This window comes from Phragmites australis, chromosome 15 (assembly GCF_958298935.1).
Source record: "Phragmites australis chromosome 15, lpPhrAust1.1, whole genome shotgun sequence".
In the NCBI taxonomy this organism is placed as follows: Eukaryota; Viridiplantae; Streptophyta; class Magnoliopsida; order Poales; family Poaceae; genus Phragmites; species Phragmites australis.
The window spans coordinates 10631330-10657715 of NC_084935.1; the positions used below are offsets into that span (position 1 = coordinate 10631330).

Genomic DNA, 26386 nt, shown 5'->3' on the forward strand with positions numbered 1-26386 from the left:
ATAAACACAATTAGTATAAGAAATAGAAAAATTCAAAACCTTCCTACTAAGCTTCTTAATACCATCGATGATTAACGAAAGCTCGAGCCTTTGTTGCTAAGATTTGTTCCAAAGATCTGTAAGTATTTTGTTATCTGTTTTAATAAACACCTTCATTACCTCCTTCGGATAGCGAACAACAAATCATCTCTGCAGACCATCGCCTCCATAGTCAAGGCACTAAGTGCATTCGCATACCAAACAGCAGCTGGACTATGAAATTCTCTATACTCATCTCAGAGCACATAACCTATCGCGCTAGTAGAGTTCTCATAAAATGCATCATCAGTGCGACATTTGATCCACCCTACGGGAGGCTTCTCCCATACTAGTTGACGAGGTCTCGGCTTTTCAATACTAGTATTTGCCAGAAATCAAATGCCCTCTCTTGGGCCCAATATATTGCCTATCTCATAGACATCATTACCTCGTCATGCCTTCTCTTCTTTCTTGTCATCCACAATGTACACATTCCGCACAAGATGAAGGTAGCTTCAAGCATACCTCATTAAACAACAAATCCTAAGCCCATGTCAGAGGGTGCAACTTCAAAAATTTCACTCCTATAAGCTCATTTGTATAACTCCAATTATATTTTGTACCAAGCAATTTATCAATACATGTCTCATATTTTCCTCCTTAGCTCCACAAACTTCACATAAAACAACTGGATCAATATGTCTTTTGTGCAGAACACTCTTTGCTGATAGAAATTTGTGAGATCACTCTCCGTTAAAAAAACTCTCACCTTAGGAGAACCTCCGGACCATGCCCAGAAATCCTCGTAAGCATGACCAATTAGGATTCTCATAATAGCATTAGCATCAAATGGAAAGAATACTTGTGTGACGAGAGATTTATTCTATTGATCATTGGATGTGCGTAGGTTAGCTACAAATTATACTTTTTGACCATCAGTAAGGGTAATTATTGTACCATTGAAATGATCCGAAATCTAACGATCCTACCAAATTTTCCTGGTGTATCCATTTTCAATTCTCTTAGTCAAAGCTTGTTGGAGAACATCACAGCCTGTTAATATTACACACATGTCTGACTTGCATGTTTTTCGTTATATCCGAAAGGAAATTAGAATTTAAATAGTATCTACCTTTTAAGACCGCGCACACAGCGAGTTCGTATTGACGAGCAATCTCCAACCTAGCTTCACGAGCATTGATACAGAGAACTGCCTCCAAAGCATATGCTGCAGATGCGAGCACGCGAGGCGGACGATCCGGCCAAGAGTTCGGCCAATAGAAGCGTGGGAGTGACCTAGTTTTGCCTGAGAAATAGAAGGGCATCTGAAGCGAAATAAATGAGCTTTGACTTCAAGTAATAAATAAATAGATAATAATAAAATAGTACGGTACTCCACCAGCTTAATTAGTACACAGTTCCACACCATGCTCGCAACTCGGTCCCGTTTCCACTTCCACGCCGTTTCTACCGCGCCACGCCTCTCGCTCGGTCGCCAGCCAGCAGCCGGGAGGAGGAAGCGGTTCCGTCTGCTCGCGAGCTCCACCACTCCGCCGCACCCGCCCGCCGGGTCCTCCTCCTCTCGGCAGCAGTCATCAGACGGCGGCATGTCCTCGGCTCCGCTGCTCGGCGACGGCGGCGGCAAGGGCGGCGAGGAGCGGCCGCCGGCGTGGCTGGGCCGCGTGGTGGACACGGAGGAGGCGCGGGCGCAGCTGCGGTTCGCGGTGCCGATGGTGCTCACCAGCATGGCCTACTACGGCATCCCGCTGGTGTCCGTGATGTTCTCCGGTCACCTCGGCGACGTCCACCTCGCCGGCGCCACGCTCGGCAACTCCTGGGCCACCGTCACCGGCTACGCCTTCGTGGTACGCACGCACAGGAAACTCACGCCCCCCCCCCCCCCTTGCTCCATTACTTCATTGCTCCCAGCATTTGATGCCCTCGCATGTTCATGGCGCCGATCGCCAAGCTCGCAGCCGCCCGGTTGCTATACAAATTAATACGCACAGAAATAAAAATATGGTGATAATATCTATCGCTGGTCCGCGACGTAATAATCGACCACGTCCGATCAGCATCTTAGCATTCGTTTAGGATTTTGCTTTCTGCAATCATGCTGTTTCGTTTGATAATATCATGCTTGTGGCCGGGCTTGTCAGCGCACGTGTCCGTAGCAGGATGGTCACAACGACTGGCATGGGCCACTAGGCATGGTGACGCGAGTAGGCTGGATACGTTCAACGCCCGTGCTAGACGCAACTCTGAGTGCAGTCACTAACATTTATTATACTGAGCATATGTAGTTATCAAGAGTAACCGAACATAGTAGTAGTATCAAGTGCTGCAGGATGTGCTAATACTTACTAGCAGTGTTCAAAGGTAAGACACAAAATTTATCAAAAAAAAAAGGAGAAGACAAAATGGTTGGAAAAAAAATTAAAAATAAGGGGACGCGTAGACGACGATAGACCGATGGATTGGCCACTCGCACCATGAAAAATCGAGTGATGCCAGGCCAAGCTGTTACACTAGGGATGGCAACGGGATCCATTCCTATGGGAAATGCTTTCTCATCTTCGTCCCTATTTAGTTATTGGGGGAAAGATTTCTCCCATCCTCATTCCTATGAAGATTTTACGGGGATCGAATCTCTAATAGGGATGTAAAATTAAATAATATTTAATTATTTTATATATTAATAATATGTACGTTGTATAAATAAGTAATTTATTGATGTATACGAGGGTAATTAATGCAAGATTAATTAAATACCGTAGGTTAGACAAAAAAGAATAAGAGTAATTTATTATTTACTCTACATTTATATATAAAAAATATGTATATATGTGATATCGAGGATATAGCGGGGACGGGGAGCGTCTTCTCGTTCCTGTCTCTATATGAGTTTGTGAGGGACAAAATTTCTTCATCTTTATTTTCTAATAGAAATTTTCCGTGGGAAATCGAGGATAGGGTCTCCGTTGACATCCCTATGTTACACGCTTGTTTCGCTGCACGCCGATTCGCGCGGTCGCCCTTGCCCGCTCCACTCCACGCCACGCCAAATCGCTCCCTTCTCAGCCGCGGGTTGGACGAATCGCCCGCCGCTCGCGCGCGCGTCTCGCCTCAGAAATTCGCTCTCGCTGCCAGCCAGAGAACACACGATCGGACCTACGTGCGCCGACGCCCGACGCACACCGCTTGATTCCATTTCCGTGGTTGGGAGAGGTAGTCTCCGCCCTTCTGCCGCCGCATTCCCAAGGCCGGCCGTCCGTCAGTTTCGCGAAGCCTCTCTCTCTCACACACACACATACGGCCTCCCTTGAATTCTCATTTTATGAAATTCAAGTCTTGGTTTCCACAAATGTGGTAATCCAGAAACCCAGAGTCTCCACAAATGTGGTAATCCAGAAACCCAGAGTCGCCACCATTGTGCATGTGCATGTACATGTAGCGCCGGATTGCTCGGTACGGGTACGCGTCGCTGTCGGTGCGGAGGCACGTGTCCGCACGGGCCTTGGCCGTGTTGCGTCGTCTCGCCACGTAGGCCTTGGTGTGCGTCGGCAGCTACCGTGCTGCCGTGGTGGGCCGTTCGTTCGATGGAGGACGCGAGCTGGCTGGCTGGCTGGCCGTGTCGTCGGCTCAGGGATCAAAGTCCGCAAGTCATGGGCCGCTTCATTGGTCAGTCTTCGCAAATCACATCTCTGATCGAGGGGTTAAAAAACTAGAGTAGACTTGTCAAGTGATCAGAATCCAGAAACTTGGAATCCTTGTGCGTGGAAAATAGAGCTCACTATCGAGCTAGCTTCCTTTGGTGCTGGCTTGAATCGGTCAGCGAATCACCGGAAGGAAATTGTATAAGGTCGGATCCTCCGTGGAGATCCTCGCCGCTGCCTGACACGTGTCTACCCAGTGGCGGACCCAGCTAAAATTTTTAGGTGGGGCGAATTGGAGCGAAAAAGTAAATCAAAAGTAAAAATATACTACACACCGTATTCGTATATTGCAATCATACAAATTAGAGTGTAAACGGTAAATGAACGACGTAGAAGAAGATTTCAGATGATACCTCTAATATGAAGAAATAAATAACAGTTCTTGCAACAGCACCATATAATTCAAAATACACCAAAAGATAATGTATCAAAGCAACCTGTCAATTTGATAAAGATCAATTAGTTAGTAATAATGAAGTGATCATATGCCTTAAAAATTGGTGAAAATTATGAGAATATACATACTACTAGTAAAACACTAAGCACGTCTAGATCCTTTAGGTTTCCTCGGCAAGTCCATTTTGCGGTCTTTCATGACTTGAAACCTCTTCTTAATTTTATCACAATCAAGTCCTTTAAAAATCTCCTTCTCAATGTAGCACACCAGCAAGTAATTGAGCCAATCATCGGACATCTTATTGCGCAAATCTGTCTTGATTAAGTGCATAGCCGAGAATGCTCTTTCAACGGATGCCGTTGCCACTGGTAGGATCAATGCTAACTCAATGAGGCGATAGACCAATGGAAAAGCAATATGCTTTTCAGTTTCAACCATCTTCACGGCTAAACTTCCAAGATCATGACAAGCAGTGAAATCATCAATTCTTCTCACATGTATAATGAAGGTCTCAAGTTGATCTTTTATAAGAGAACGATCAACAATTATGAAATCTTCATCATAGATCTCCGTTAGTCGAGCAATCTTACCAACATCAAACTTAGAGAAGGAATTTCTTGGATCAAGACAAGAAAAACAAACAAGCAACTCCGATGATACCTCATTGAAGCGATGATCCATCTCTGTGATAATAGCATCAAGTGCAGTAAAGATTGTATCAACACGGTAATGATGTTCTTGAGTGATTAAGTTCCCATCAAGCCTTGATCGACCCCATCTTGGTATTGCCTCATCCATATTTGGTATTGGAATATGTTTTGCAACACAAAATGATTTAACTTCTTCCAATAATGGCTCCCAGCCTTCATTTCTGAAGGTGATCAAACGTGCTTTCACATCAATAAGCAATGACATGGCTTGAACAATATTTTGATCTTTTCTTTGCATCAGGAGAGATAAATCATGTGTAATACGAAACACTTTCAACATCAACTTCATGTTTAAAACAAAGGAAAAGCTCTCCATTTTGCGCACCAAACCACCTGCTCGACCAGGATTACGTTCGTCCTCATGAATCATGGCCAATACCTTGACCACAGAATCCCACATTGACTCAATACGAACTAATGTTGTAAAATGAGAGCCCCATCTTGTATCTCCAGGTCTAGTCAAGTTTGTGCTTTGGTGCTTCCCCCTTCCTTTAAAAATCTCACCACTCTCCAACTTTGCCAAAATGGTTTCACGATGCTTTGCAAGTAACTTATCATTTCTCTTGCAAGATGCACTAGTACTTGTCACAATCAAATTCACATAGTTGAAGAAATCATCAAAAGATGAGCAACAAGTTGCAACAGAAACAATGACCAACTGTAATTGGTGAGCAAAGCAATGAACATAGAAAGCATAAGGGTTCTCATCACGAATTTGTTTTTGCAAACCATTGAATTCACCTCTCATATTTGAAGCTCCATCATATCCCTGCCCTCTTAGTTTAGCAATAGATAAACCATGGTCAGCAAGAACCTCAGTCAAAACTTTCTTTAATGCATTTGAGGTTGTATCTTCAACATGTTTAAGACCTAGAAACCTTTCCACAACCATTCCTTTTTTGTTCACAAACCTGCATGACACAATAGCACAGTTAGTTGCTTAACACATCGAGTCATCAATGAATATTTCAATATAATGCATAAAAAAAAAACTACTAACCTCACAAGTACAACCATTTGCTCTGCTATTGAGATATCACGAGATTCATCAATTAGAATGGAGAAAAGACTATCCCCAATCTCTTCCTTTATCACTTCAGTGATCTCTTCTGCACAACTTTGTGTAAGGTCCTTTTGAATCTTGTGAGAAGTCATGCGGGCAGTTTTTGGACACAACTCATCAAATGCAACCCTTACCTCCTCATTGCGTTTTTTGTACCAATCAATCATCTCTAAGAAATTACCTTTGTTTAAGGAAGAGGCAGATTCATCATGTCCACGGAATGCGTGACCTTGCGAAATGAGATAACTTGCAACATCTAAAGCAGCAGTCAAACGAACTTCATATAGCATTTCTGCATCTTTAGAGTTAGAATCGATCTTATGGGAGATACTCGCCCTTTGATTCTTAAAATCCTTGGTACATAACCTTGCTTTATTGTAGCAACCTGAAACTCCACCAACATGACCAGGTAAACCTCTATATGCATGCTTCCAATCATCATACCCTGTCTTTGTGAAAACCACATGACCAAATTTTTCATGCTCAGCTTCTTGCCTAAAAAGAAAGCAATAGAAACAAAATGCGGCATCCTTTGACACACTATACTCCAACCAATCATAGTCCTTAAACCATTTCGGTTGAAAGAGTCTCCAATCCTTTCCAACACGCTTGCGAGGAAAATTATGACCTATAGGTTGGGTGGGGCCTCGCAATAAATAAGCTCTCCTAACCTCAGATTTAATATTAGGATGAAATCCCTCAATTGGTATTCTAAGAGCCGGATCAGCAACAACATGAACAAGCGGGTTAAATTCTACAATAAGGTCAATACCTTCTTGTTCATTTTCTTCTTGTTGTGCTTGTGGTTGTGCATCATCAACACCAATCTCAACTTGAGCTATATTAGATACTACGGCTTCAATGGTAGCATGGCCTTCAACTTCTCCGACTATGGAATCGGCGGCATTGCGACTTTCATGGGTGCTTGGGTGGTTGGAGCTCGAGGAGCCACCACTCAAACTTGTAAAATAGTTCTTCAAATCTACACAATAAGATAATAAGTACATGTTACACTAAGCATATGAATGACTAAGCAAATTGCTAAATTACAAATAATTTCAATTAAACAATAACGAATTTTACCATTTATTTTAGTCTTTTTGCCGATTCCTTTGTTGTTGTTTCTAGTGAGGTTCGTGCTGGTGGCACCGCGGCCTCGGCCAATGCCAACTCCCACCGGAACCGCTACTGCAGCCGAAGCAGTAGTGCGGCCATGGCCATGGCCGTGCCCGGCAACGCCGGCAGCCGGGGCACCTCCGGCCTCCTCTTCCTCCATCAAGTCAAGAAGTGGTTTGCTCTCTGCTCTACTGGGTGACCTGGGGGATGGGGAAGCCGTCAAGCAGCACGAGTCAGTGAGTCACAACCGCACCGAGCTGGTCGCCGACTCGCCGAGTACCGCAGCCCGCAGGTCCGCCGACCGCCGTCCGCTCGGCACCCGTGACCCGTCTGCAGCTGGGGCTCCCGGATAGCGCGGTCGCGCCCACTGTCGTAGCCTCGGAGAGTCGGAGTCGGAGGTCCGCCGTCGGCCGTCCGCCAGCCGCGCAGAGGCGTGGACGGCGCCGAGCACCGCAGTCCGCAGCAGGGCGCAGGCAGCAGCCGTGCCCGGAGGCCGGAGTCCCAGACTCCCAGACGCCGAATCGAGCCCAGGTGCCCAGCCGCGGAGCCGCCCAGCGTCGCAGGACGTGCAGCCTCGCAGAGTCGCAGGCGCAGCCGCCGTAGAACGGATTAACGGCAGCTCGGCGCTGGGGACTGAGAAATTGAGGACCGATGGGGGCAGTCTGCCGGAGCTCGGAGATGGATTGGAAATTCGGGATTCGGGAGATCGATGGGGGCTGCTGGAGGCAGGAGGCGGACTGGAGTCTGGGAGTGGGAGATCGATTGGGGCTGGTTGCTGGTTGCTTGGGAGCTGGGAGAGTTCGGATGGGCGGATGGCCAAGGGCCCATGCCCCAATCCGCGGTCCGCCGGCCCACGCTAAGTCGCTAATACTTTTCTTTTTCACCTCCGGGCTCCGGTCGGCTGGAGGCACACCGCACACATTCGGCGTCTGGGCGCCAGACGGAGGCACGGAGCCATGCCAGTAGCTGGGGCGGCCGCCCCACGTCGCCTATAGAGAGGGTCCGCCTCTGTGTCTACCCACGCGCGCGCCATCCGATCGCGGCATGAACGACGCGGATGGAGGTCTCACACGAGTTACTGAGAGCGGGCCTTATACAATTTCCTCCCCTTACCTACTAATTTCCTACGCTCCTTTTGGAAACCAGGACTCGTCATTGCTTGTATACTAATCATAACTTCTCTAGTACTTCCTACCATCATAAATACCTGATTGTTTGATCAGGCTCTGATCAAGTTTTTTAAACTTTAATCATTAACAGTTTTTAAAATATTTATATTTAGAAATATAAAAACTATACGTGTAGATTTATTTTTAAAAATACTTTCATAATATTATATTTTTATTAGATATTATAACTATATTTTAATAGAAAATATTGATCAAAGTTGAATGTTGAAAATCGTAACAAATTAAAAATATTATGTATTTTTTACTAGAGGGAGTAATAAACAGCATGAGTAAATATACCGTTACCCACAATATGGCAGTATGTATACCCTCCAGTCACAAATTAATAAATATCATTTTAGATTACATGTAGGTAATTCTAAATTTTGTTACAAATTACTTTTATATATTAATTTTAATATTTAAAAATAATATGGATAGATTTGTCTTAAAAAATATTTTCATAATAATATTTTTTTTTATTTTATAAATATATTACAATAAAAAGTGGTTTTCACAGTTATGTTTTGAGCACTATTTTTATATTCAAAACGATATTTATTTGTAATCGGAGGAGTAACCGGTAGCAGCGGTACGAGCTAGCCCATGATCAATGTCGTATGGGGATGAGCCTACGGTGGTTGGTAGGCCGACAGGCGACCCAGAATTCGACACATGCGACATGCGAGCGCTATTTCGCTGGATCTCGACGTCCATGTAGTGTTCCTTTGACGTTTGTGCGTGTGTGGGCCGTTGGATGGCAGATATATAGTCGATGGTCGCGTTAGGAAAGATTGTAGAAGCAACCAAAGGCACCATCGCCTGGGAACCAGTCGATCGTTTCGGAGCCTGCAGCAGCAGCAGCGCCACCGCTGACGCTCCAAACTCCGACCAAAAGCATGGATGACGACAGTGTGAGACATAGTCGTCATCATGGTGCGTCACTTTCATGATTCGTAAATTCAAACCAAAAGCAGTCGAAAGTTCATGCTGTTTGGGTTTGGACTTTGGACTATGCGTTTTCAGATTGCAGCAGCTTGGTCATGGTCAAGCTTTTTGTCCATGTGTTCGCACGGAGTTCGTTTACGTGGTCATGTAAATGCTCAATACGCCGCCTAGTCATATGGTGAATTGGTGATAGCCAGATATATATGATACCTTTATCAACCAAATGCGCGCTATGGAAGGTTCATGTTCATATATGTTTCAGAAACGAAAGTCGAGGGTTGAACTATATCTGTGACCGATTCAGCACGCTTACTTAGTTTTAGCCCAAGTTGGACGTAATCTATCAAATCCGACAGGTAACGACCCTATATATTACTAATTTGGACCCTCTTGTCGGTATTAGGTGAATGGGGTGCTATATGAGGGATGATTTACATGCATGTGTATATTCTCAGTTAGCTGATTTCTCGGTATCAAGATTTTGTCAAAAAAAAATTACTCGGTCATTATATAATACGTTCCCGTTGCTTTCTTCCAATCTTCTTGTGTTTGTCCACACTAAATGGATCACGTCATTTCGTAAAAAAAAAATTACATCAACAAACCGGAACATAAGGTTCATAACTCGCTTCGTTTGGTGATTCATTGAAATACACCGTTGAGCTCTTAATTATCAACCCGAACTTGAATCAAACACTTCCAAACCTGAAGTTCATATATACTATTTCGCACCATGTAATTTTTTGCAAAAGATCCCAGAATTCCATGCAATGCAACGGGATGCTTTACGGATGCATGGCTGCTTTCCCGATTTTCAGACCGGCCTGAGCGGCGCCCTGGAGACGCTGTGCGGGCAGGCGTACGGAGCCCGGCTGTACCGCATGCTGGGCCTGTACCTGCAGTCGTCGCTCATCATGTCGGCCGCCGTGTCTGTGCTCATCTCCGTGCTGTGGGGCTTCACGGAGCCGCTGCTGCTGTGCCTGCGGCAGGACCCCGAGGTGTCCCGCGCCGCGGCCGCGTTCGTCCGGTTCCAGATCCCAGGACTCTTTGCCTTCTCCTTCCTGCAGTGCCTGCTGCGGTACCTGCAGGCGCAGTCCATCGTGCTCCCGCTCGTCGTCTGCTCTGTGGCGCCGTTCGCGCTCCACGTCGCGCTGGCGCACCTGCTGGTGAACGTGCTCGGCTTGGGGCTCGCGGGGGCCGCCGCCGCCATCTCGGCCACGTTCTGGATCTCCTGCCTCATGCTGCTCGCCTACGTGCTCCGGTCGGATGCGTTCAGCGAGACGTGGAGGGGGTTCTCCGTCGACGCCTTCAAGTACGTGCTGCCCACGGTGAAGCTCGCCGCGCCGTCCGCCGTCATGGTCTGGTAAGTGTACTTCTTGCGAGTAATGGCGATGCTTAAATCTCGATGCGGTCAGTGTAGCTGCTGCGTATAACGCACGCGGCATCTGCATTGCAGCTTGGAGTACTGGGCGTTTGAGCTCCTGGTCCTGATCGCCGGCTTGCTCCCTAATTCCACCGTGAACACGTCGCTGATCGCCATGTGGTATGTATGTCGTCTCGAGACTGAAGCTTCATTGCTAGAAAGAAACAGTTCTGTTCCATCAGATGCGTACCATGATTCATCATGAAATTAACAAACTGATCACTGGATCGTCGATACAATGTGTGCAGCTCTAGCACAGAGGCGATCGCGTACATGATCACGTTCGGGTTCAGTGCCGCCGTGAGGTGCGTTACGTTCTGCCGTCAAGTTTCGTCTGTTCTTATTTTTCCTCGTGCTTACGGTGGCCGCATCGCCTGGATCTTCACGTGCAGCACCCGGGTGTCGAACGAGATCGGCGCGGGGAACGTGGAGAGGGCGAAGAACGCGGTGTCGGTGACGATGAAGCTGTCGGTGTTCCTGGCCGTCTCGTTCGTGCTGCTGCTGGCGTTTGGGCACGGGCCGTGGGCGAGCCTCTTCAGCGGGAGCGCTACGATCGTGTCGGAGTTCGCGGCCATCACGCCGCTCATGATGGTCTCCATCGTGCTCGACTCCGCGCAGGGCGTCCTGTCGGGCGTGTCGAGGGGCTGCGGGTGGCAGCACCAGGCCGTGGTGACCAACCTGGTGGCGTTCTACTTCGTCGGCATGCCGCTGGCCATCCTCTTCGCCTTCAAGCTCAAGTTCTACGCCAGGGTACGTACGTCGGTTGAATACCAACGATCTGCTCATGAACAATCACAAATCCCTCTTGCCAGTGCTCCTTCCCAAACTGAGCGTTCTGTTGCCAATCTTTTGCAGGGTTTGTGGGCGGGGCTGATCTGCGGGCTGACATGCCAGGCCTGCTCGCTGCTGGTGATCACCGTCCGCACCAAGTGGTCGAAGCTCGCGGAGGCCATGCAGGAGAAGAAGGCCAACTACGTCGCGTAGCATACTATATATCTTAGTTTAAAAAAAGAAGAAAAAAGGACAGAAGAAATTGTATGCCGTGACGAGACAGTAGCGTATCAGGTCTGTCCGGGGGAAGACCAAAGATCTTGGGTGGCTCATCCTAACACGATTGCTTCTTTACATAGATAAGATATAGGATTTATGAGGTTATTATTTAGAAGGCCATTTTATTCAAAATTCCCTTATATATGATAGAAAAGGATCCCACACAGGATCGCCTCTGCGGGTTTTCTTTTTGAGATGGCCAGAGCGTGGAATGACATATACAGAGCGAGTGACCGTTTTTGCAGCTTTGCCTACATATGATACATCCTTTCTCATCAAAATACTTTTTGTACCTTCTCTGATAAAACTGGAACATTCAAATGAGTAAGAGTCTGTTTGGTAAGTACTCAGAGTAGCTTTCCGGTTGGAATCAGGAGAGCTCTGTTAAACAGTAATTTTCAGCTTTTAACTTTCTGAGTGGAATCCGTGAGAGTAATTTTCTGAAATAAACTAAAAGTTGAGAGTTGAAAAAAGCAGCTTTCCTGGTTCACTTCTCGCAGAAAATCATTTCCTCCGTATATTTTATTTTAGATAATCACCTTTAGCCATAGAATCACTTCCTCTATAAAATTACTCCTCATAAAAAATTTAAATTAAAAAAAATTCTACCAAACGAGTCCTAAAAGCTTTTGGGAGTCACGATTTCAAGACGACCGAATTTCATCGTACTACACGGAAGAAGCGAGACGGAACGAAAATGACGCCTCTGTTAGACCTGGGAATCGTCAGAGAGGGACGAAGCTTCGGCAACAAAACATCGGGAGGTGAAACCGATGGAAAATGACAAAAACGGTGCTCCGGAGTCCGGACCACATGGAGGTTGGCTTGTGCAGATCAGTCGCTTTAGCACAGAGTACTGAGAAGCCTAAGATCACGGTGTGTTTGTGCTGAATCAGCGTACAACAGGAAGCATAATAATCCATGGACTAATCGCTTTAGTTGGTGATCAGTGTTTGATATAAACAGGCCAAAATGGCCGCTCACAACTGATTCCGTTTCTTTATTCTCTTTTTGTAAGTAGCGAGCAACCAAATCTGATTGATTGTCCGGTTCCTGGCTTGGCAGCCACACACATCTGAGCAAAGCATTCTGGCCACAGTTTTTGTGGGGCTGTGGTTTTTTTGAAAGGTTGGAGCTAGGCATTTTGGTTGTCTAGCAGACAAGAAAAATCCGCACACGGGGACTGGAAACTCGGGACTTTACGGTCTTCACAATCAATCTAGAAGTTATTATGTTGTTGTTGTCAGTAAGAGAGATAGAAATTGATAGAAAAAGAGTCATGACCAATTTAAATCAACTGATAACTTATTGATAGGCTCAGAACATAACAGGCTAATTGCTCAGGGCTAGTTAGGACTTGTTTAGTTCTTCCCCAGTCATGACTTTACAATCTTCACCATCAATCTAAAAGGTAGTTTTGACATACTGAGATCTATTTAGCAGAGCTCTCATAATAACTTTTCGACTAGAATTAGGGCTCTGTCAAACAGTAGCTTTTAGTTTTTAGCTTTTTGGTGGAATCCGTGGAAGTGATTCTTTAAAATTAATTAGAAGCTGAGGAGTTGAAAAAAATCAGCTTCCCCTAATTCATTTCCCGCACAGAATCACTAGAGAATCACTTTCAACCATAGAATCACTTCTCCCAGAGAATCACTCTTCACAGAGAATTTGAATCAGAAAAACTATACCAAAAAGCCCTAGGTTTCACCAACTCCTAGCTTCCTATGCTTTATTTTTTAAGTATAAATTGAAAGTGCACAAAACACTCACGAAATGTCTACACCCATACCTACCTAAGTAGGTCCAAGCATATATTTAAATAAGATTAGAGGTATAACCTCACGTAACATGTGTATATATTTTAACCACTGAATTCACTCATATATGTATGTATTATTCCTCTAAAGATTTAATTTTAAAAAATACAAACACCCATATCGAGGGAGCCTACGACTTAAACCAGAATTACCAAGTTTCACCGTAAGAACCATAGCCATCTGAGAATAGCTCAGTTCACCCATGTTTAGTCACTTTAGAGATGATGGAAGACAAGGCGGAGCATTCATGAGCCTTGACAGCTTTCTTCGCCATCGCAATAATGTGCTTGGCACCCCCGCGAGGATTTTTCCATCTGCGAAGCCCCGCCACAAGTGTCTATATCTGCGAAATTTGCGAGTTAGCTACCAGAACAACCTATAGATGGTACTATAGGAAATGAAAGCGCAGAAATATTCAAAATGCGTTTGGATGTACAAGGAGAAAAAATGGTGAAATTTAGAGGAGATGTACAACTTACGTGCTGATTGAGGAGCTTGGAGAGAGATGTTGTATTGGACAACTCAACTGGATTCTCACACGTGTTCCTGAGAAAAAGTTACTACGGTACGTGATATGGATGTTTGCTACGAAATTTCCTTGGACTTCACTTATAACTTCCACATGAATTTCTTTCTTTGGATTAATGGTCTATTTGGAACTTTAAAATTTCACATACTCCATCCGGTCATAAATATCGGTTGTTTTGAAAAATGCCCGATAAATTTTTTAAACTTTAACTAATAATAACTATTAAAATATTTAGTTTGAAAATCCTTGAACTTACACTTATAACTTCCACATGAATTTATTTCTTTGGATTAATGGTCTATTTGGAACTTTAAAATTTCACATACTCCACCCGGTCATAAATACCGGTTATTTTGAAAAATGCTCAACCAAAATTTTAAAACTTTAACTAACAATAGATATTAAAATATTTAGTTTGAAAATATTAAAAATCATATTTATAGATTTATCTTGATTTTTATAATATCACAAATTCAATGATTTTTATAAATATATTCTAATAAAAAATAGTAATCAAAATTATATATTAAAAGTTATATCTTATCTAAAAGACATGTATTTACGATGGAAAGGAGTAACGCATTTGTGCATTTGAAACGGACCTAAAACCTGCGAAATTCCTCCGCTTTCTGCTTTTCCACACGTCGTCTCTCCGGTGTGACCACTTTTGAATGCCCCTGATGCCAAATAGTACCGCATGACAGGTGGCCCCAGCCCCACGGACCATTGCTCCATCACCCTCTGACAGGTGGGTCCCAGAAGAGGGTGGCCTCGCCCGAGCTGTTCCCATTCCAGCCCGTCTCCCGCCCCCAGCGCCAACCACGAAACCCCCCACCCGCAAGCGTCCGCCGAAACGAAAGGCGCCGTCCTCCATCCGCCGTCACCTCCCACCCTCTGCCCGTTTGACCCCCTCCCCTCCCCTCCCCGCTCCCGTTCGTCCGTTCCCCGCTCGCTTTCCCCTTCCCCCTTTGGCCCCTCCTCTCCTCCTCTGCCCCGTCTTAGATTTAGCTACCCCAGAACCCAACCACCCCCCGCGAGTTGCTTGCGCTCGCCGCAGGACCGCATGGCGGCCTCCGCGTCGTCGTGAAGGCTGCGCGCGCGATATATTGGGAGATGGGGCCCGCCGCCGCTGGCGCCGTGATGAGAGCCGCCGTGGTGGGTCTGGTGGTGGTCGTCATCGCGCTGGCCCTGTCCCCGCCGCTGGCCGCGGCGCTGCGGCCGATCAGGGAGCGCGTCGCGTCCGCCGGCGCATCCGCCGCCGCCGGCTCGTGGGGCGATGAGGTGAGAATGGTGCTGCTGAGCTTCGATTGGTGGGCTTGGAAGTTTTTCCCCCCATTTTTGTTTACACGGGGCTAGGGGGTTTAGGGGAATTGGCAGCTTAGGGTTGAACAATTGAAGCGAAGAAGGCGACGAAGATGATTGGTTTTGACTTAATTCGGTGGCTGAAGGTATCATTTTGCGGTCTAACACTAGTGATTATTCCCTTGAGCTATGGTTCGATCGAAGCGGATAGGTATTGGCTGTTGAGTTTGACTGTTAAGTTTGATGTTGCAATGGCAAAAATTCTTGGTTTCTGACTCAACTTTGTTTTATCTAATCTGGATAGTCATGTAAATTGGACATCTGTGTGTTTAATCGACTGAACGAATTGACCCAAGCACTTGAAAGAGTCTAGGGAGTAGGGAGTACTCAAGTGTCCATGACGTTTCTTCTTTTGAACACTGAATGAGAGTTAGTTGAATGCCAGCTTTGATTGGTTTTCTATTTATCATGGTATGGACGTTAGCTGATTATAGTGGGGAGATGACTAGTAGCATCTGTTTCTCTGGAACTATTAACTCGACTGGTATGTGTGCAACTGAGCTGGTTGCTTGCGATCTGTGTGTTTGTGCAGCATGCCTTCTTCAAGAGGGATGAGAATGATTTAAGCCCGTATTCGTGGAATATTACAGGAACCTATAAAGGTAACTTTGTTCTTTCCATATTTTTGCATTAGTTGTACAATTCTTGTGTTCGACTTGTTTTCTCACAAAGTTTTTCACCCAGCAGCATATGCTGTAGTATTAGCTTGTCTTTCCCTTTCTCTTAAAATTGCTTCAATATGAGCATCCTTGCATTTCCACTGCATACATTAGGATAACTATCTGACTTCAGGTTTCCAGAAAGTAGATACATCACGTTGGCTGGTAGATAAATAGTCAAATATATAATTTTTAAGGCATAGGAGGACGTCCCTTAATTCCTGGAGTTCATTATGTTGCAGTCTTCCAAATTTTAGGATCTGGGATGTTTTTTTTTTCTTTTGGCATTACCGATTTATTCTTAAGGAACCAAAGGGCAAGTTTTTTATTTTATTTTATTTGGACCATTCCATACAAATTAGTGGTGTTATATCTTCTTTTTTTAATAGCATTACCACACATTCAAAATTGTGGCATCTCCTTCTGTTGCTTGCTTTCTCTCAGTGTTGTTTAGTATACTTCCTCGTGCCTAATGCATTTCTCATTCTTGCATACAATACTACTGAGAGGCTAGAGCTGTCTTGGTTCTTAGGGTCAATTTGTGGTTGCTGTGTTGTGCAGTGCTGTATTTTGGAATCTAGTTACTCATGGGAATCTTTACCATTTACTTCAAGATTATGCTGTAATGAATTCAATTTTTTAAGGAATTCAGACATAGAAAAAGGACTGATTCTGGAAAGCCACTGCAAAACCAAATGGAGCCTTAGCCATATGTTGTCAATCCTAGCAAAAGTAGTCTTATGCTCATAACATTTATACATCAAGTCCATATATTATGTGGCACAATGCTAAGTGCACTGTTCTCCTTTACCGTAGTTTCGGAACAACCTTAATAAAGCACACAGTTGCTTTGCCCAGAATTTACCATATTCTTGCTTCTTTATGTATTTGTTACTGCTGCTTTATGCTTACTTGTCGGTATCGGTGCAATTTGTGTAATAACATTACAATTTTGTGGTTCAGGGAGCTGGAGCTTTGCTGGTGCCACAAATGGTTCATCTAGGTTTATTGAGTTTGTGAAATCTAAAGGTAATTCGGTTTTGGAATTGTTGAGCACTCCAACAAAGATAAGCGGGGTACATTATGTTCAGGTAAATCAAAGCTCCTTCCTTATGACTGTGTAACCTTTGAAAATAAAAATACCATTCACACACCAATTCTTACCTATATGGTTATATCTGCCAATTTCTTTTGTCATCCTAGTGTAGCCTTACAGGAAATAAACCATACAATTATTTCGTGACCAACCTTAGTTAAATATAACCATGAATGTTATTTCAAGCTTGGTCTTTCATATGCAGGTTGTTCCAGTTTAGCCTTAGAGTAAATAAATCACACATTTTTTCAATCAACCTGAGCTATTATAATCTTGGATGTCAACGCAAGCTTGATTGTGTTCCCTGCCTTCTCTACTAATTGCTTTGCTTACCATGGGCTTACAGGGATCAATTACATTCCATGATGTCATTGACAATGGCCATGATCGTGGAGTTGCTCAAATAAGGTTAGAAGGAGTGTATATATGGCCTTTTAGACAACTTCGAATGGTAGCAAACAGGTAACTGTCTTATATTCTTTTCTCTGTAACTGAAGGTCCATTTGCATCTCATTCATGTATGGAAACTTGGAAAGTTTCTTGTTAAATATAAGTATTTTGTACATCCTCCTTTTGCCATATGACTTAATGGGACTGTATTTATCTTTTTTCAGTGGTGCAGATGGTGAGCCACTTCAAGAAGAAGATTACTTTTTGTCAAATCCATACCATTTGGTAAGCACATGAATTTGATTTTTTTTGTTTGTTGTTGATTAGTAATGGGTATTATTTCATTATCTATCTTACATAGTTCTATTTTGCTTCCTGATTTTTCACAAGCCTTTTCTTATCCAGCATTCCTTTGTGTTAGTTGTCTTCAGATGTACATGTACACAGAAGATCCCCCTTACAATTAATGAACATGCTTATGAAATATACTTTTACCTGATTGATTTGTAACAGCTGCGGATTTTTTCCTCTCAAGTGTTCCAAGAATCTTCTGAAGAGAAGAATCAGAGGAAGAATTGTAAGATTCAGTTTGTACATTGGAAGTTGAAACTGAATGCTTCCTACCGCCTGATGTGATTTTTGATGTGTATTTCTCCTTATCAGCTCTCACGTACGACATGGAGAAACACTGTAACACGGAAATAACTGCTAAGGTGGTTCGTGTGTCATCTAACCCGAATGGTACAGAATTTCTTTATTTATTGTTAAATTCATCTTTCACTGTCAATTAATTGTGCATCATCGTAATCTGTGTGTATACTAAGTTTCTGTTGTAATTTCTTCTCTTTCAGTAACATTTAAAATAGTAACTGCTTTGTAAATACTTTTTTGTTTCACTAGAAGGAGAGCATGAGAAGTACCGGTTGGAGGGTTTGATGGAGAGTCCACCTGTTGATGATGATGGAGAGTGCTTCTCACCAATCTTATTAAATGCAACATCTTTGAACGTTGAAGTTTATTACAACAAAGCAGTGAACTACACACTGATGGTCACTTTTGTATCCTCTGTGATTGGCTTTCTTTCTTTTGATTTTATCTTTATCGGTCTGTCTACTCTGGGAATTCCTTAACTGGAGTATGCTAGATCTCTTTCCTCCAAGTTTTGCTGCTGATTAGACAAATGGAGCATAGCAACACTCAATCCGTAAGCATTATTTTTCCCTTCAAGAACCATTAATTTTTTGAATAAAATAAACCTCTTGCTTTACATGTCTTCCAAGCTGCCATTTGTTTGATGTGCATCTTTATTGCTTGCAGGGTGCTGCTAAGGTTTCTATTTTAATGATTGGCCAACAAGCTATCATGGATGCATATCTCTGTCTACTTCATCTGACTGCTGGGATATTGGTTGGTGAGTTTTATGGCTTGCCTAATTTGTTTGCACTTTTTTCTCCGTCTATTTCGTTCTGACATACTAATCGTGCAGGATCGCTATAGATGATGATTAGGCATAGAAGTATTTTTCACATGAGCAGTCTGGCGCCAGATTAGGCTTGATGCCAGATTAGGCAAGCCTAGGCTTAGGTAGTTTGCCGAAGTATTTTTCATGCTCATCTGCGAATACTTCTATGTCTTTCTTTTGATGGTAAACTAAATCGTGACCTATTAGGATTTCATGTTTTTTCCCCAGGATTCATGGACTGTATTTGGTTTTATTTTCTGTTATATTCATTTCCCTTTTGGTCATTTCATGTTTAACCCATAGCATCTTGTTTGAATAGCACTGCAATTTAAGGGAAATCTACCCATAGGCGAATGGTGTTGTACTACTGTTATGTGCGGGGTTACTGTTCACACGAGCAGGGTCGCTGTTCACGTGCAGGATTACTGTTCACACGAGTGAACAGTAGCCACGCAGCAGCAGGACTTCAGTTGAGGATTTATCTATTCGGTTTGTTAGTTTGAATCAGATTCAATTAGAGATCGATTAGTTTAAATCAGATAAGAGTTAGATATAAGATTAGAAATAAGTTAAGTTGGATTTGAATGAGGTCTTTGTAGGCTTATATAAGGCACAAGGTTGCCACCCTTTGTAATCAAGTAAATAAGAATTAATCTAAGTCTCCTCTAATATTCTGTTTCCTCGATCTATGGTCTAACCCCTCCCCTAGTAGTTGACGCCATGGTTGTTACGGTGGCATGGCGTGAAGCGGCGACCAACCACCTTCATAACTTTACAGCGACATGACGCGTGGCGTGGCGACGCTATACATACGTGGCGAATACAAACATTATAGTATAGGATATTAGCAAATAACAATGTAAATGTAGCCTAACAATCATAGTCTAGGATATTAGGAAATGTAAATGTAGCACAAAAGATAAATAGCAATGTAAATGTAGCACAAAAGACATAGCACTCTCTCATCAATCATCATTCAAAGTTTCAAATCTCTCATCTCTCAAAAGTCATCCAATGCAAACTCATCGAAATCGTTTGAAGCATCCATGTTCTCCGCATCATCTTCAGTAGCATCCATTGGTTTGTCCCCAAAATCATCAACATCAACATCATCCACAATGATGTCTTCTTTCTCTCACTCCTCATCATCTTCAACCACTCTTGATATATGTCTTGCACAACGAGCGTAGGTCCTAGGAAGGTTACGACCTCGATGCTCATTTGATGCACCAATTGCTTCATCAACTTGGTCCCATGTGATGTCCAAAGCACTAGAACATTGAGGTTGAGCCGTTGGGTCAACCCATTCATTTTCCCAATCAAAGTCTTCCATAACCAAAGGATCATAGCTTTTACCCGCTTCCTCACAACGTTTTTGGAACCTACTAGTCATTTTTCGATTGTAGGCAACATAAACCAAATCATTCAATCTTTTATGCTCTAGCCGGTTTCTCTTCTTTGTATGAATCTACAAGTAACCATAAAAGCAAGCAAAGTTAACAAAAATGTATTATTAATTTTGCTAATTGAAATATGAAACTTGAGTACTTCACTTACAAATTCAAAAGTGCTTCAATTACGCTCACAACCAGATGATGAAGTACAAAGACTAACAATACGCTTAGCAAATCTTTGTAAGTCAATGGATCGGCCACCATACGCACGCCACCAATCAACTAAATTGACAATAAACATGCATATATTACGGGTTAAGCTGTAAATAACATGCTGTAATTAAAATTTTAAATCACTTACGAGGGTTCTTTGACTTCATAGTTTGGAAGGCCATGCAATTCTTGAAGATGCCTCCATGTTGATCTTCGTAGAGCATGGATTGTTCTTCAATTTTGTTTCGAAGGGTCTCATCTTCCACCATTCGTGCAAGCACATCATTGAAACAACCCCTTAGGTGCCCAACATATTTATCATTATCTTTTTGGATGGCATAGAATTTTCCTGGGTTCAAAAAGAGGACAGCACCATAGAGTGGGGTGTCCATTTGCCTATCCCAACGACCCTCAATAATTTATAAGATATTATTAAGCAAACTTCTCTTGTTTTCAGTACAGAAGGCAGTCTTTATCCTCTCTTTTGCATGATTCATGAGAGAAGCAACTTCTGGCATGGCAGGCCTCTCATCACCATCAATCACCCTCAACACAATGATAAGTGGTAGAGAAGCTCTAAGGCAATCCTCAACGGAGTTCCAAAACTCCCTAGAAAGCACAATATCATACACTTTTTTCCCGGCCTCTGTCTTTGCTAGTTTGCAACTCGTCCAATCATCAGAGGTAAACAGATATCTCAGTGCATCTCTGTGCTTGTGCAAACTTTGCAAGGTGAAAATTGTGGTAGCAAACCGAGTTGCTGCTGGTCTCACAAGATCTCTACCACCTGTCTTCTCCCTCATTGCATTAAGAAGTCTTCCATGCATATAGATGAAAGTAGTGACATGCCTGGCACGTGAGATAGGCTTCTTGAATGCCTTCAACTTTCCAACATCTTCCAACATAAGATCCAAGCAATGTGCAGCACAAGGTATCCAATAAAGCGTAGGAAACCTCTCCATGAGAAGCTTGCCCGCTGCCTTATAGTTATCCCCATTGTCAGTGACAACTTGCACAACTTTATCAACGCCAATGTCTCTTATTCTCTTCCCTAACAAATCAGCTAGCATCATTTGATCATGAACTTCACTTGATGCATCAATCGACTCTAAGAAGAAAGTCCCCTCCGGACTATTTACTAGTTGATCAAATGGTGCCCTCTCCTATCCGTCTATCCATCTGACATTAATGTGCAACCATATTGCTTCCATGCATCCTCATGCCTCTTCCTCAAATCATCTGTTTCCTTAACAACCTTCTCGAGTAATGGCTCCCTAAGCTCATGGTAGGTAGGAGGCTTGTACCCAGAACCATATTGTGCAGTGGCCTCTATAGCAATCTCAAACTGCCTAGAATTTACGGCATTGAATGGTATGTCACACTCATAAAAGAACCTGGCCCACTCCAAGTTGACAGCATCTCTTTCTTCTTTTGTCCTCATGCTAGTTTGGATACTGATCTGAGAAGGACCCTTCGAATGTCTTTCTTCCACAACCTCTTTTGGAGTTCTCCTAAGCATTGAACCGACTGACTTTGTGTTGGACTCTTTTGGTGCTCTAAACTTTAAAAAGCTAGATTGTTTTCTTTTGGCAGCTGTCCCTGAAATAGGATGCACAATGCTTCTAGAAGCATCTTGGGACTCCTCTGTCACATTAAGCATATCATCATCTTCTCCTTGAAGTGCTCCATCATCATCAAGCAGAAGTGGTCTCTTCTTGCCCTTCAAAGCAGCTTGCATCTCCTGAGCGATAGCTGGTGTGGTTTTGCCACACTTCAGAATATCTCCATAACCACTCACAAGATGCTCCTTGAGCCTTGTAATTCCTCCAGTTACAGTTCTATCACACAAGCAACACTGCAAGAGATCTCTATTACCAATAGTCGGCCAAAATGCATATTTCCATCCAGGATCATTTGACCTTCCCGGCTTGCGCTTTGGATCAGTCTTTGGATCATAATTTGATGCGGCGTCCGAGGCCTCCGCACTTCTAGTCCCTTGAGTAGCCATGTTCTGAAAAAAAGTGACAACAACTTAGTTTGATTGTTTTTTCCTAATTACATTGGTATTTAACTCTTGAATCTTGATTGTTTTTTCCTAATTACATTGGTATTTGAATGTAATTGTAGTCTTGACTGTACAAAATATTAGTTTTTCACTTTTCCCTTTGCACTTCAGTAGTTCAATCTTCGCAAGAACATGAGTGCCTGTCTGCCTGAGGCCTTGAGCCGTGACCGTGAGCCCTGAGCTCATAGCACCGCGGATTGCAGACCAGAGGGGCGACGGGCTACTGTTTTGCTGCATTCAGCGCGAGCAGAGAGGGGTGCGGAGTGACTTACCAGGGAGGAGCAGCCATGAGGAGTCTGAGCAGATCAGCAGAGGGGGCGGGATGGCTGTCCAGGCGGAGGGCGTCCGAGCAGAGGGGTGCGGATGGCGTCCGAGCAGAGGGTGCAGGCGGCCGGAGCAGAGGGTGGAGGCGGCCGAAGCAGAGGGCTTCCGAGCAGAGGGCTAGGGCTTCCGAGAATCCGAGCAGACGGTGGAGGCGGCCGGAGCAGAGGGTGGAGGCGGCCGCCGGTCGGAGCAGAGGGTGAAGGCGGCTGGAGCAGAGGCGACGGAGGTGGATGCGCCGGCGGAAATCAAGCGGAGATGGAGCGCGATTTGCAGCTAAGTCTGGAGTTCTGAACTCTTCTAATCCCCTCCATAGGAACTTATGGCGCCCGCCACATGTTATAGGACGCCAAATCATGCCATAGCGATGCCATATCGACGCCATTCAGATGTGGCGGACGCCATAGATGCCGGCGACGTGGCGTCGCCGTGGCGAGGCCCAAAATCCCGCCACGCCGCCATAACGACGATATGGCGACGTCATGATAAGTATGGTCGACGCTGCTCGGTTATCCTCCCGGTGGATGATTATCCTAACAACTATGATTATATGCTACATAACTAGTGGAGACTGTTGAAAGTGATTTACACATTAGCTTGCTCAAAACTCGTGTACTTGCTAAATTGCTTACATCAATGAAGTACTGTCATTACTCATTACCCCCAGAGTGCTATGTGATAATGATGCTGATATATATGAGAACAATCCTCCAGTTCTAATATTAACTAATGGACTGTTTAAGTTTCTTCTTACCACTTCTGTGTTCTGATTATTGTATAACACCTTATTTTCAAAATGTCAGTCCTTTGAAATTTACAGCCTTATATTGGCTTGCATTTTTTTTACATGTTCAACTTTCTACAGAGTCGCTCTTTAACGCCTTCGCAACGGCTGCCTTCTTCAAGTTTGTCATATTTTCTATTTTTGAAATGAGGTATCTCCTCGCTATATGGAAAGCAAGTAGACCGTTGAACAGTGGAGAAGGTTGGGAAATAATGAGGCGAGAGCTGTCTGTTCTTTACAGCCGCTTTTGTAAGTACTACTACATTCATCTGGTTTCTTCATACTTTCTTAAGAATCATGCCAGTAGGTCAATCAACTCCAACCAACATAGATTGCACGTAGCACAGGAGCATGCTTCTTGCTATCTGATTCATTGCTATTAGAACTTAGATGTGCCCTCAATCTGGGGTTTGAGAGGTATAACATAAAGATATTGGGACTAATACTGGTCATTGCCCTGTTAGCTAGTTCTTGTCTATAACATACCTTTGTTGTCTCATGTACCTGCTACATGTAATGGCGAGTGAGACGGTATCCTTAGTGTAAGTTGTTAGGCAAAGCTGCAAAGTACCTGATGTGTGCTATTAATGGAAGCCTGGAATGATATTCTATGGTAGCCCTTGGAATGATCATTTCCTTTGTTAACTAGAAACAGCATATATTTCCATAGTAGTATGTCAGTAGTGTTTAGCTTTTCTTTTACCAACTTTAAGACATTATTCAATTTGCTTTGTATTCTGCAGATGGCATTCTTTTGGGAGGAATCCTTCTAATGTATGAGCTGCACAATTTCTTGCGCCCACTTCTTCTCCTGATGTACTCCTTTTGGGTACCTCAAATTGTCACAAATGTCATCCGGGATACAAGAAAACCTCTGCACCCACAGTATATTTTAGGCATGACCGTTACCCGCCTTGCTATTCCACTGTATATATTTGGTTGCCCTAATAACTTCATGCGCATTGATCCCGACAAGAAGTGGTGCATAGCTGTCACAGTATTCATGGGTATCCAAGCAGCAGTGCTTCTGCTCCAGCACTATCTTGGTTCTCGCTGCTTCATTCCTCGCCAGGTAATAACTATGCCATTTTACCATAATACATGCATTCTGTTCTGTTGCATCCTAGATGGATTTTAGTCACCATTCATGCAGCTAATTCCGTTCCTCAAAGGATGTTTTAGTTGCTCTAGATGCATTTTACTGTCCAGTTGATTTATTCCTTAAATGATATTGACAGTTTCTTTTATTAGTATCACTTTTTTACTAATTAATTTGTCATGTCCACTGCCTATTATTTTATAGATCCTGCCTGAGAAATACTGCTACCACAGGAAGGTAGAGGATAGCACAAATCAGCCCATTGATTGTGTTATTTGCATGACTACAATCGATCTTACCCAAAGAACAAGTGAATACATGGTAATTGTGAAATATTTGTGGCTTGTGACACTCGCACACCTATCGTTGAGCACTCACTGTCCCCCCCCCCCCCCCTCTTGCAGGTGGCACCTTGTGAGCATATATTCCACTCGGGCTGTTTACAACGATGGATGGACATCAAGATGGAGTGCCCAACTTGCAGGCGCTCCCTACCACCAGCTTAGATGAGCACTGCTTTGTACTGTATAGTTGACAAGTAGTAGTTAGCTCAGCTTATACAAGGTATCACAATATTCTGTACCTTTTCCCAGAAAAGCTAGTTTCATCAAATTTACTGTTTCTCTGTTCCTTGTAAGCTAGTTTCTGTGTCATCAAATTTACGGTTTCTCTGTTCCTTGTACGTTTAGGCCGGAATTGAGGTGCAATAAGACAAGGCAGCAACCATGCGAAAGCAAAAAAAAAGATAACTGTAGAAAAGTTTTATGTTATTAATTTCAAGAGGTCTTGTGTTGTACAAACTACTGTATCAAGCATCCCACGTTGAAAGCTTCCTTTGCCGCCCATGCGGTATTCACTGTTGCATGTCTTTGTCTACTACCAGTATTTCAGTCCTGCTTTTTTGGTCTGAGCGTTGTACAGAGGGTGTTGACATTGTGAAAGTGAGAGTTCCAGATGTGATATACCCTGCCCCGTGAACAGCTGCAGCTGTTGCTACCTCGCTGGGGAAAATTGCTTGTATGCTATTAATTTAGCAGCGTTTCGAAGATTTGCCATCCTGGTTCACCCGGGCAAATCTTGTGTTCGTCCTTGCTGACGTTTCAGGTTCGGGATGTGCATAATGGCAGTTCAGCGGTTGGTTACTTGGATTTTTTTTTTCAAACTTATCTGGCAGTAGAGTTGGATGAGATGCTGGGACGAATCGAGTTTCTCGTTTGATCCGGTGAACCGTGTGGTTGCTCATTTGTCGTGATTTGCTTCCGCCAAGGAGCACGCGCGCATCTCGTCCCATGTTCACTCTTTGCGCTGACGGTACTAAATTTGGCATTAAATCTGCAGATCTATACTTTGCGATAGTTTGGTGAATCTACTAGTAGTTTTGTGAAATTTATGCAATTGTATACTTAGAACAAGAACAGAAAGGGTATATGTAAAGGGGAGAAATTGAGAGGATTGTTGGAAAAGCTAGAGTACATATAATGCCGCCGCCGAATTGCAGAGTGTAAACTCATAGCACAAAATGTCGTATTAAACAACCTAGCCTATTTTACGATACTAATGTTCTGTTTGTTTAAGCTAGATATTG

At 43.7% G+C, this 26386-nt stretch overlaps 3 protein-coding genes across 5 annotated transcripts; 2 read left to right on the plus strand and 1 right to left on the minus strand.

Moving 5' to 3' along the window:
• Positions 1-1401: 1401 nt before the first annotated feature.
• LOC133893272 (protein DETOXIFICATION 19-like) lies at positions 1402-11735 on the plus strand. The gene is made up of 6 exons (XM_062334260.1): positions 1402-1883; positions 9956-10500; positions 10594-10680; positions 10809-10865; positions 10953-11310; positions 11416-11735. The coding sequence occupies exons 1-6, from the start codon at positions 1446-1448 to the stop codon at positions 11542-11544; spliced, it is 1614 nt and encodes a 537-aa protein (XP_062190244.1). The 5' UTR covers positions 1402-1445; the 3' UTR covers positions 11545-11735.
• On the minus strand, positions 4273-7294 carry LOC133892931 (uncharacterized). Its single transcript, XM_062333922.1, has 3 exons — positions 6988-7294; positions 5842-6886; positions 4273-5752 (listed from the first exon to the last, which is right to left on the minus strand). The coding sequence occupies exons 1-3, from the start codon at positions 7178-7180 to the stop codon at positions 4273-4275; spliced, it is 2718 nt and encodes a 905-aa protein (XP_062189906.1). The 5' UTR covers positions 7181-7294.
• A 3105-nt stretch (positions 11736-14840) lies between the features above and the next one.
• Positions 14841-25665, plus strand: LOC133893667 (transmembrane E3 ubiquitin-protein ligase FLY2-like). Of its 3 annotated transcripts, XR_009904545.1 has the most exons (15): positions 14843-15237; positions 15851-15920; positions 16941-17068; positions 17420-17535; positions 17688-17748; positions 17977-18040; positions 18127-18204; positions 18364-18521; positions 18608-18667; positions 18781-18874; positions 23784-23951; positions 24446-24774; positions 25006-25122; positions 25206-25365; positions 25491-25665. XR_009904545.1 is itself a non-coding variant. In XM_062334756.1 (14 exons), exons 1-14 carry the CDS (start codon positions 15070-15072, stop codon positions 25305-25307), a joined length of 1710 nt encoding a protein of 569 aa, XP_062190740.1. In that variant the 5' UTR covers positions 14841-15069; the 3' UTR covers positions 25308-25665. The 3 variants fall into 3 exon arrangements, 2 of the variants coding, with proteins under 2 accessions (XP_062190740.1, XP_062190739.1); XM_062334756.1 differs by having other exon boundaries at positions 14841-15237; positions 18367-18521; positions 25206-25665; XM_062334755.1 differs by having other exon boundaries at positions 25206-25665.
• The last annotated feature ends 721 nt before the right edge of the window (positions 25666-26386 follow it).

Bases quoted from the DNA above. Each gene is read 5' to 3' on its own strand.
- LOC133893272 (XM_062334260.1), top strand. From the start codon at position 1,446: ATGCTCGCAACTCGGTCCCGTTTCCACTTCCACGCCGTTTCTACCGCG. The intron at 1,884-9,955 runs GTACGCACGCAC...CCCGATTTTCAG, and splicing joins TCACCGGCTACGCCTTCGTG to ACCGGCCTGAGCGGCGCCCT. The intron at 11,311-11,415 runs GTACGTACGTCG...AATCTTTTGCAG, and splicing joins AGCTCAAGTTCTACGCCAGG to GGTTTGTGGGCGGGGCTGAT.
- LOC133892931 (XM_062333922.1), bottom strand. From the start codon at position 7,180: ATGGAGGAAGAGGAGGCCGGAGGTGCCCCGGCTGCCGGCGTTGCCGGG. The intron at 6,887-6,987 runs GTAAAATTCGTT...CTTATTGTGTAG, and splicing joins CAAAAAGACTAAAATAAATG to ATTTGAAGAACTATTTTACA. The intron at 5,753-5,841 runs GTTAGTAGTTTT...TGTGTCATGCAG, and splicing joins CAAATGGTTGTACTTGTGAG to GTTTGTGAACAAAAAAGGAA.
- LOC133893667 (XM_062334755.1), top strand. From the start codon at position 15,070: ATGGGGCCCGCCGCCGCTGGCGCCGTGATGAGAGCCGCCGTGGTGGGT. The intron at 18,875-23,783 runs GTGAGTTTTATG...AACTTTCTACAG, and splicing joins GACTGCTGGGATATTGGTTG to AGTCGCTCTTTAACGCCTTC. The intron at 23,952-24,445 runs GTAAGTACTACT...TGTATTCTGCAG, and splicing joins TGTTCTTTACAGCCGCTTTT to ATGGCATTCTTTTGGGAGGA.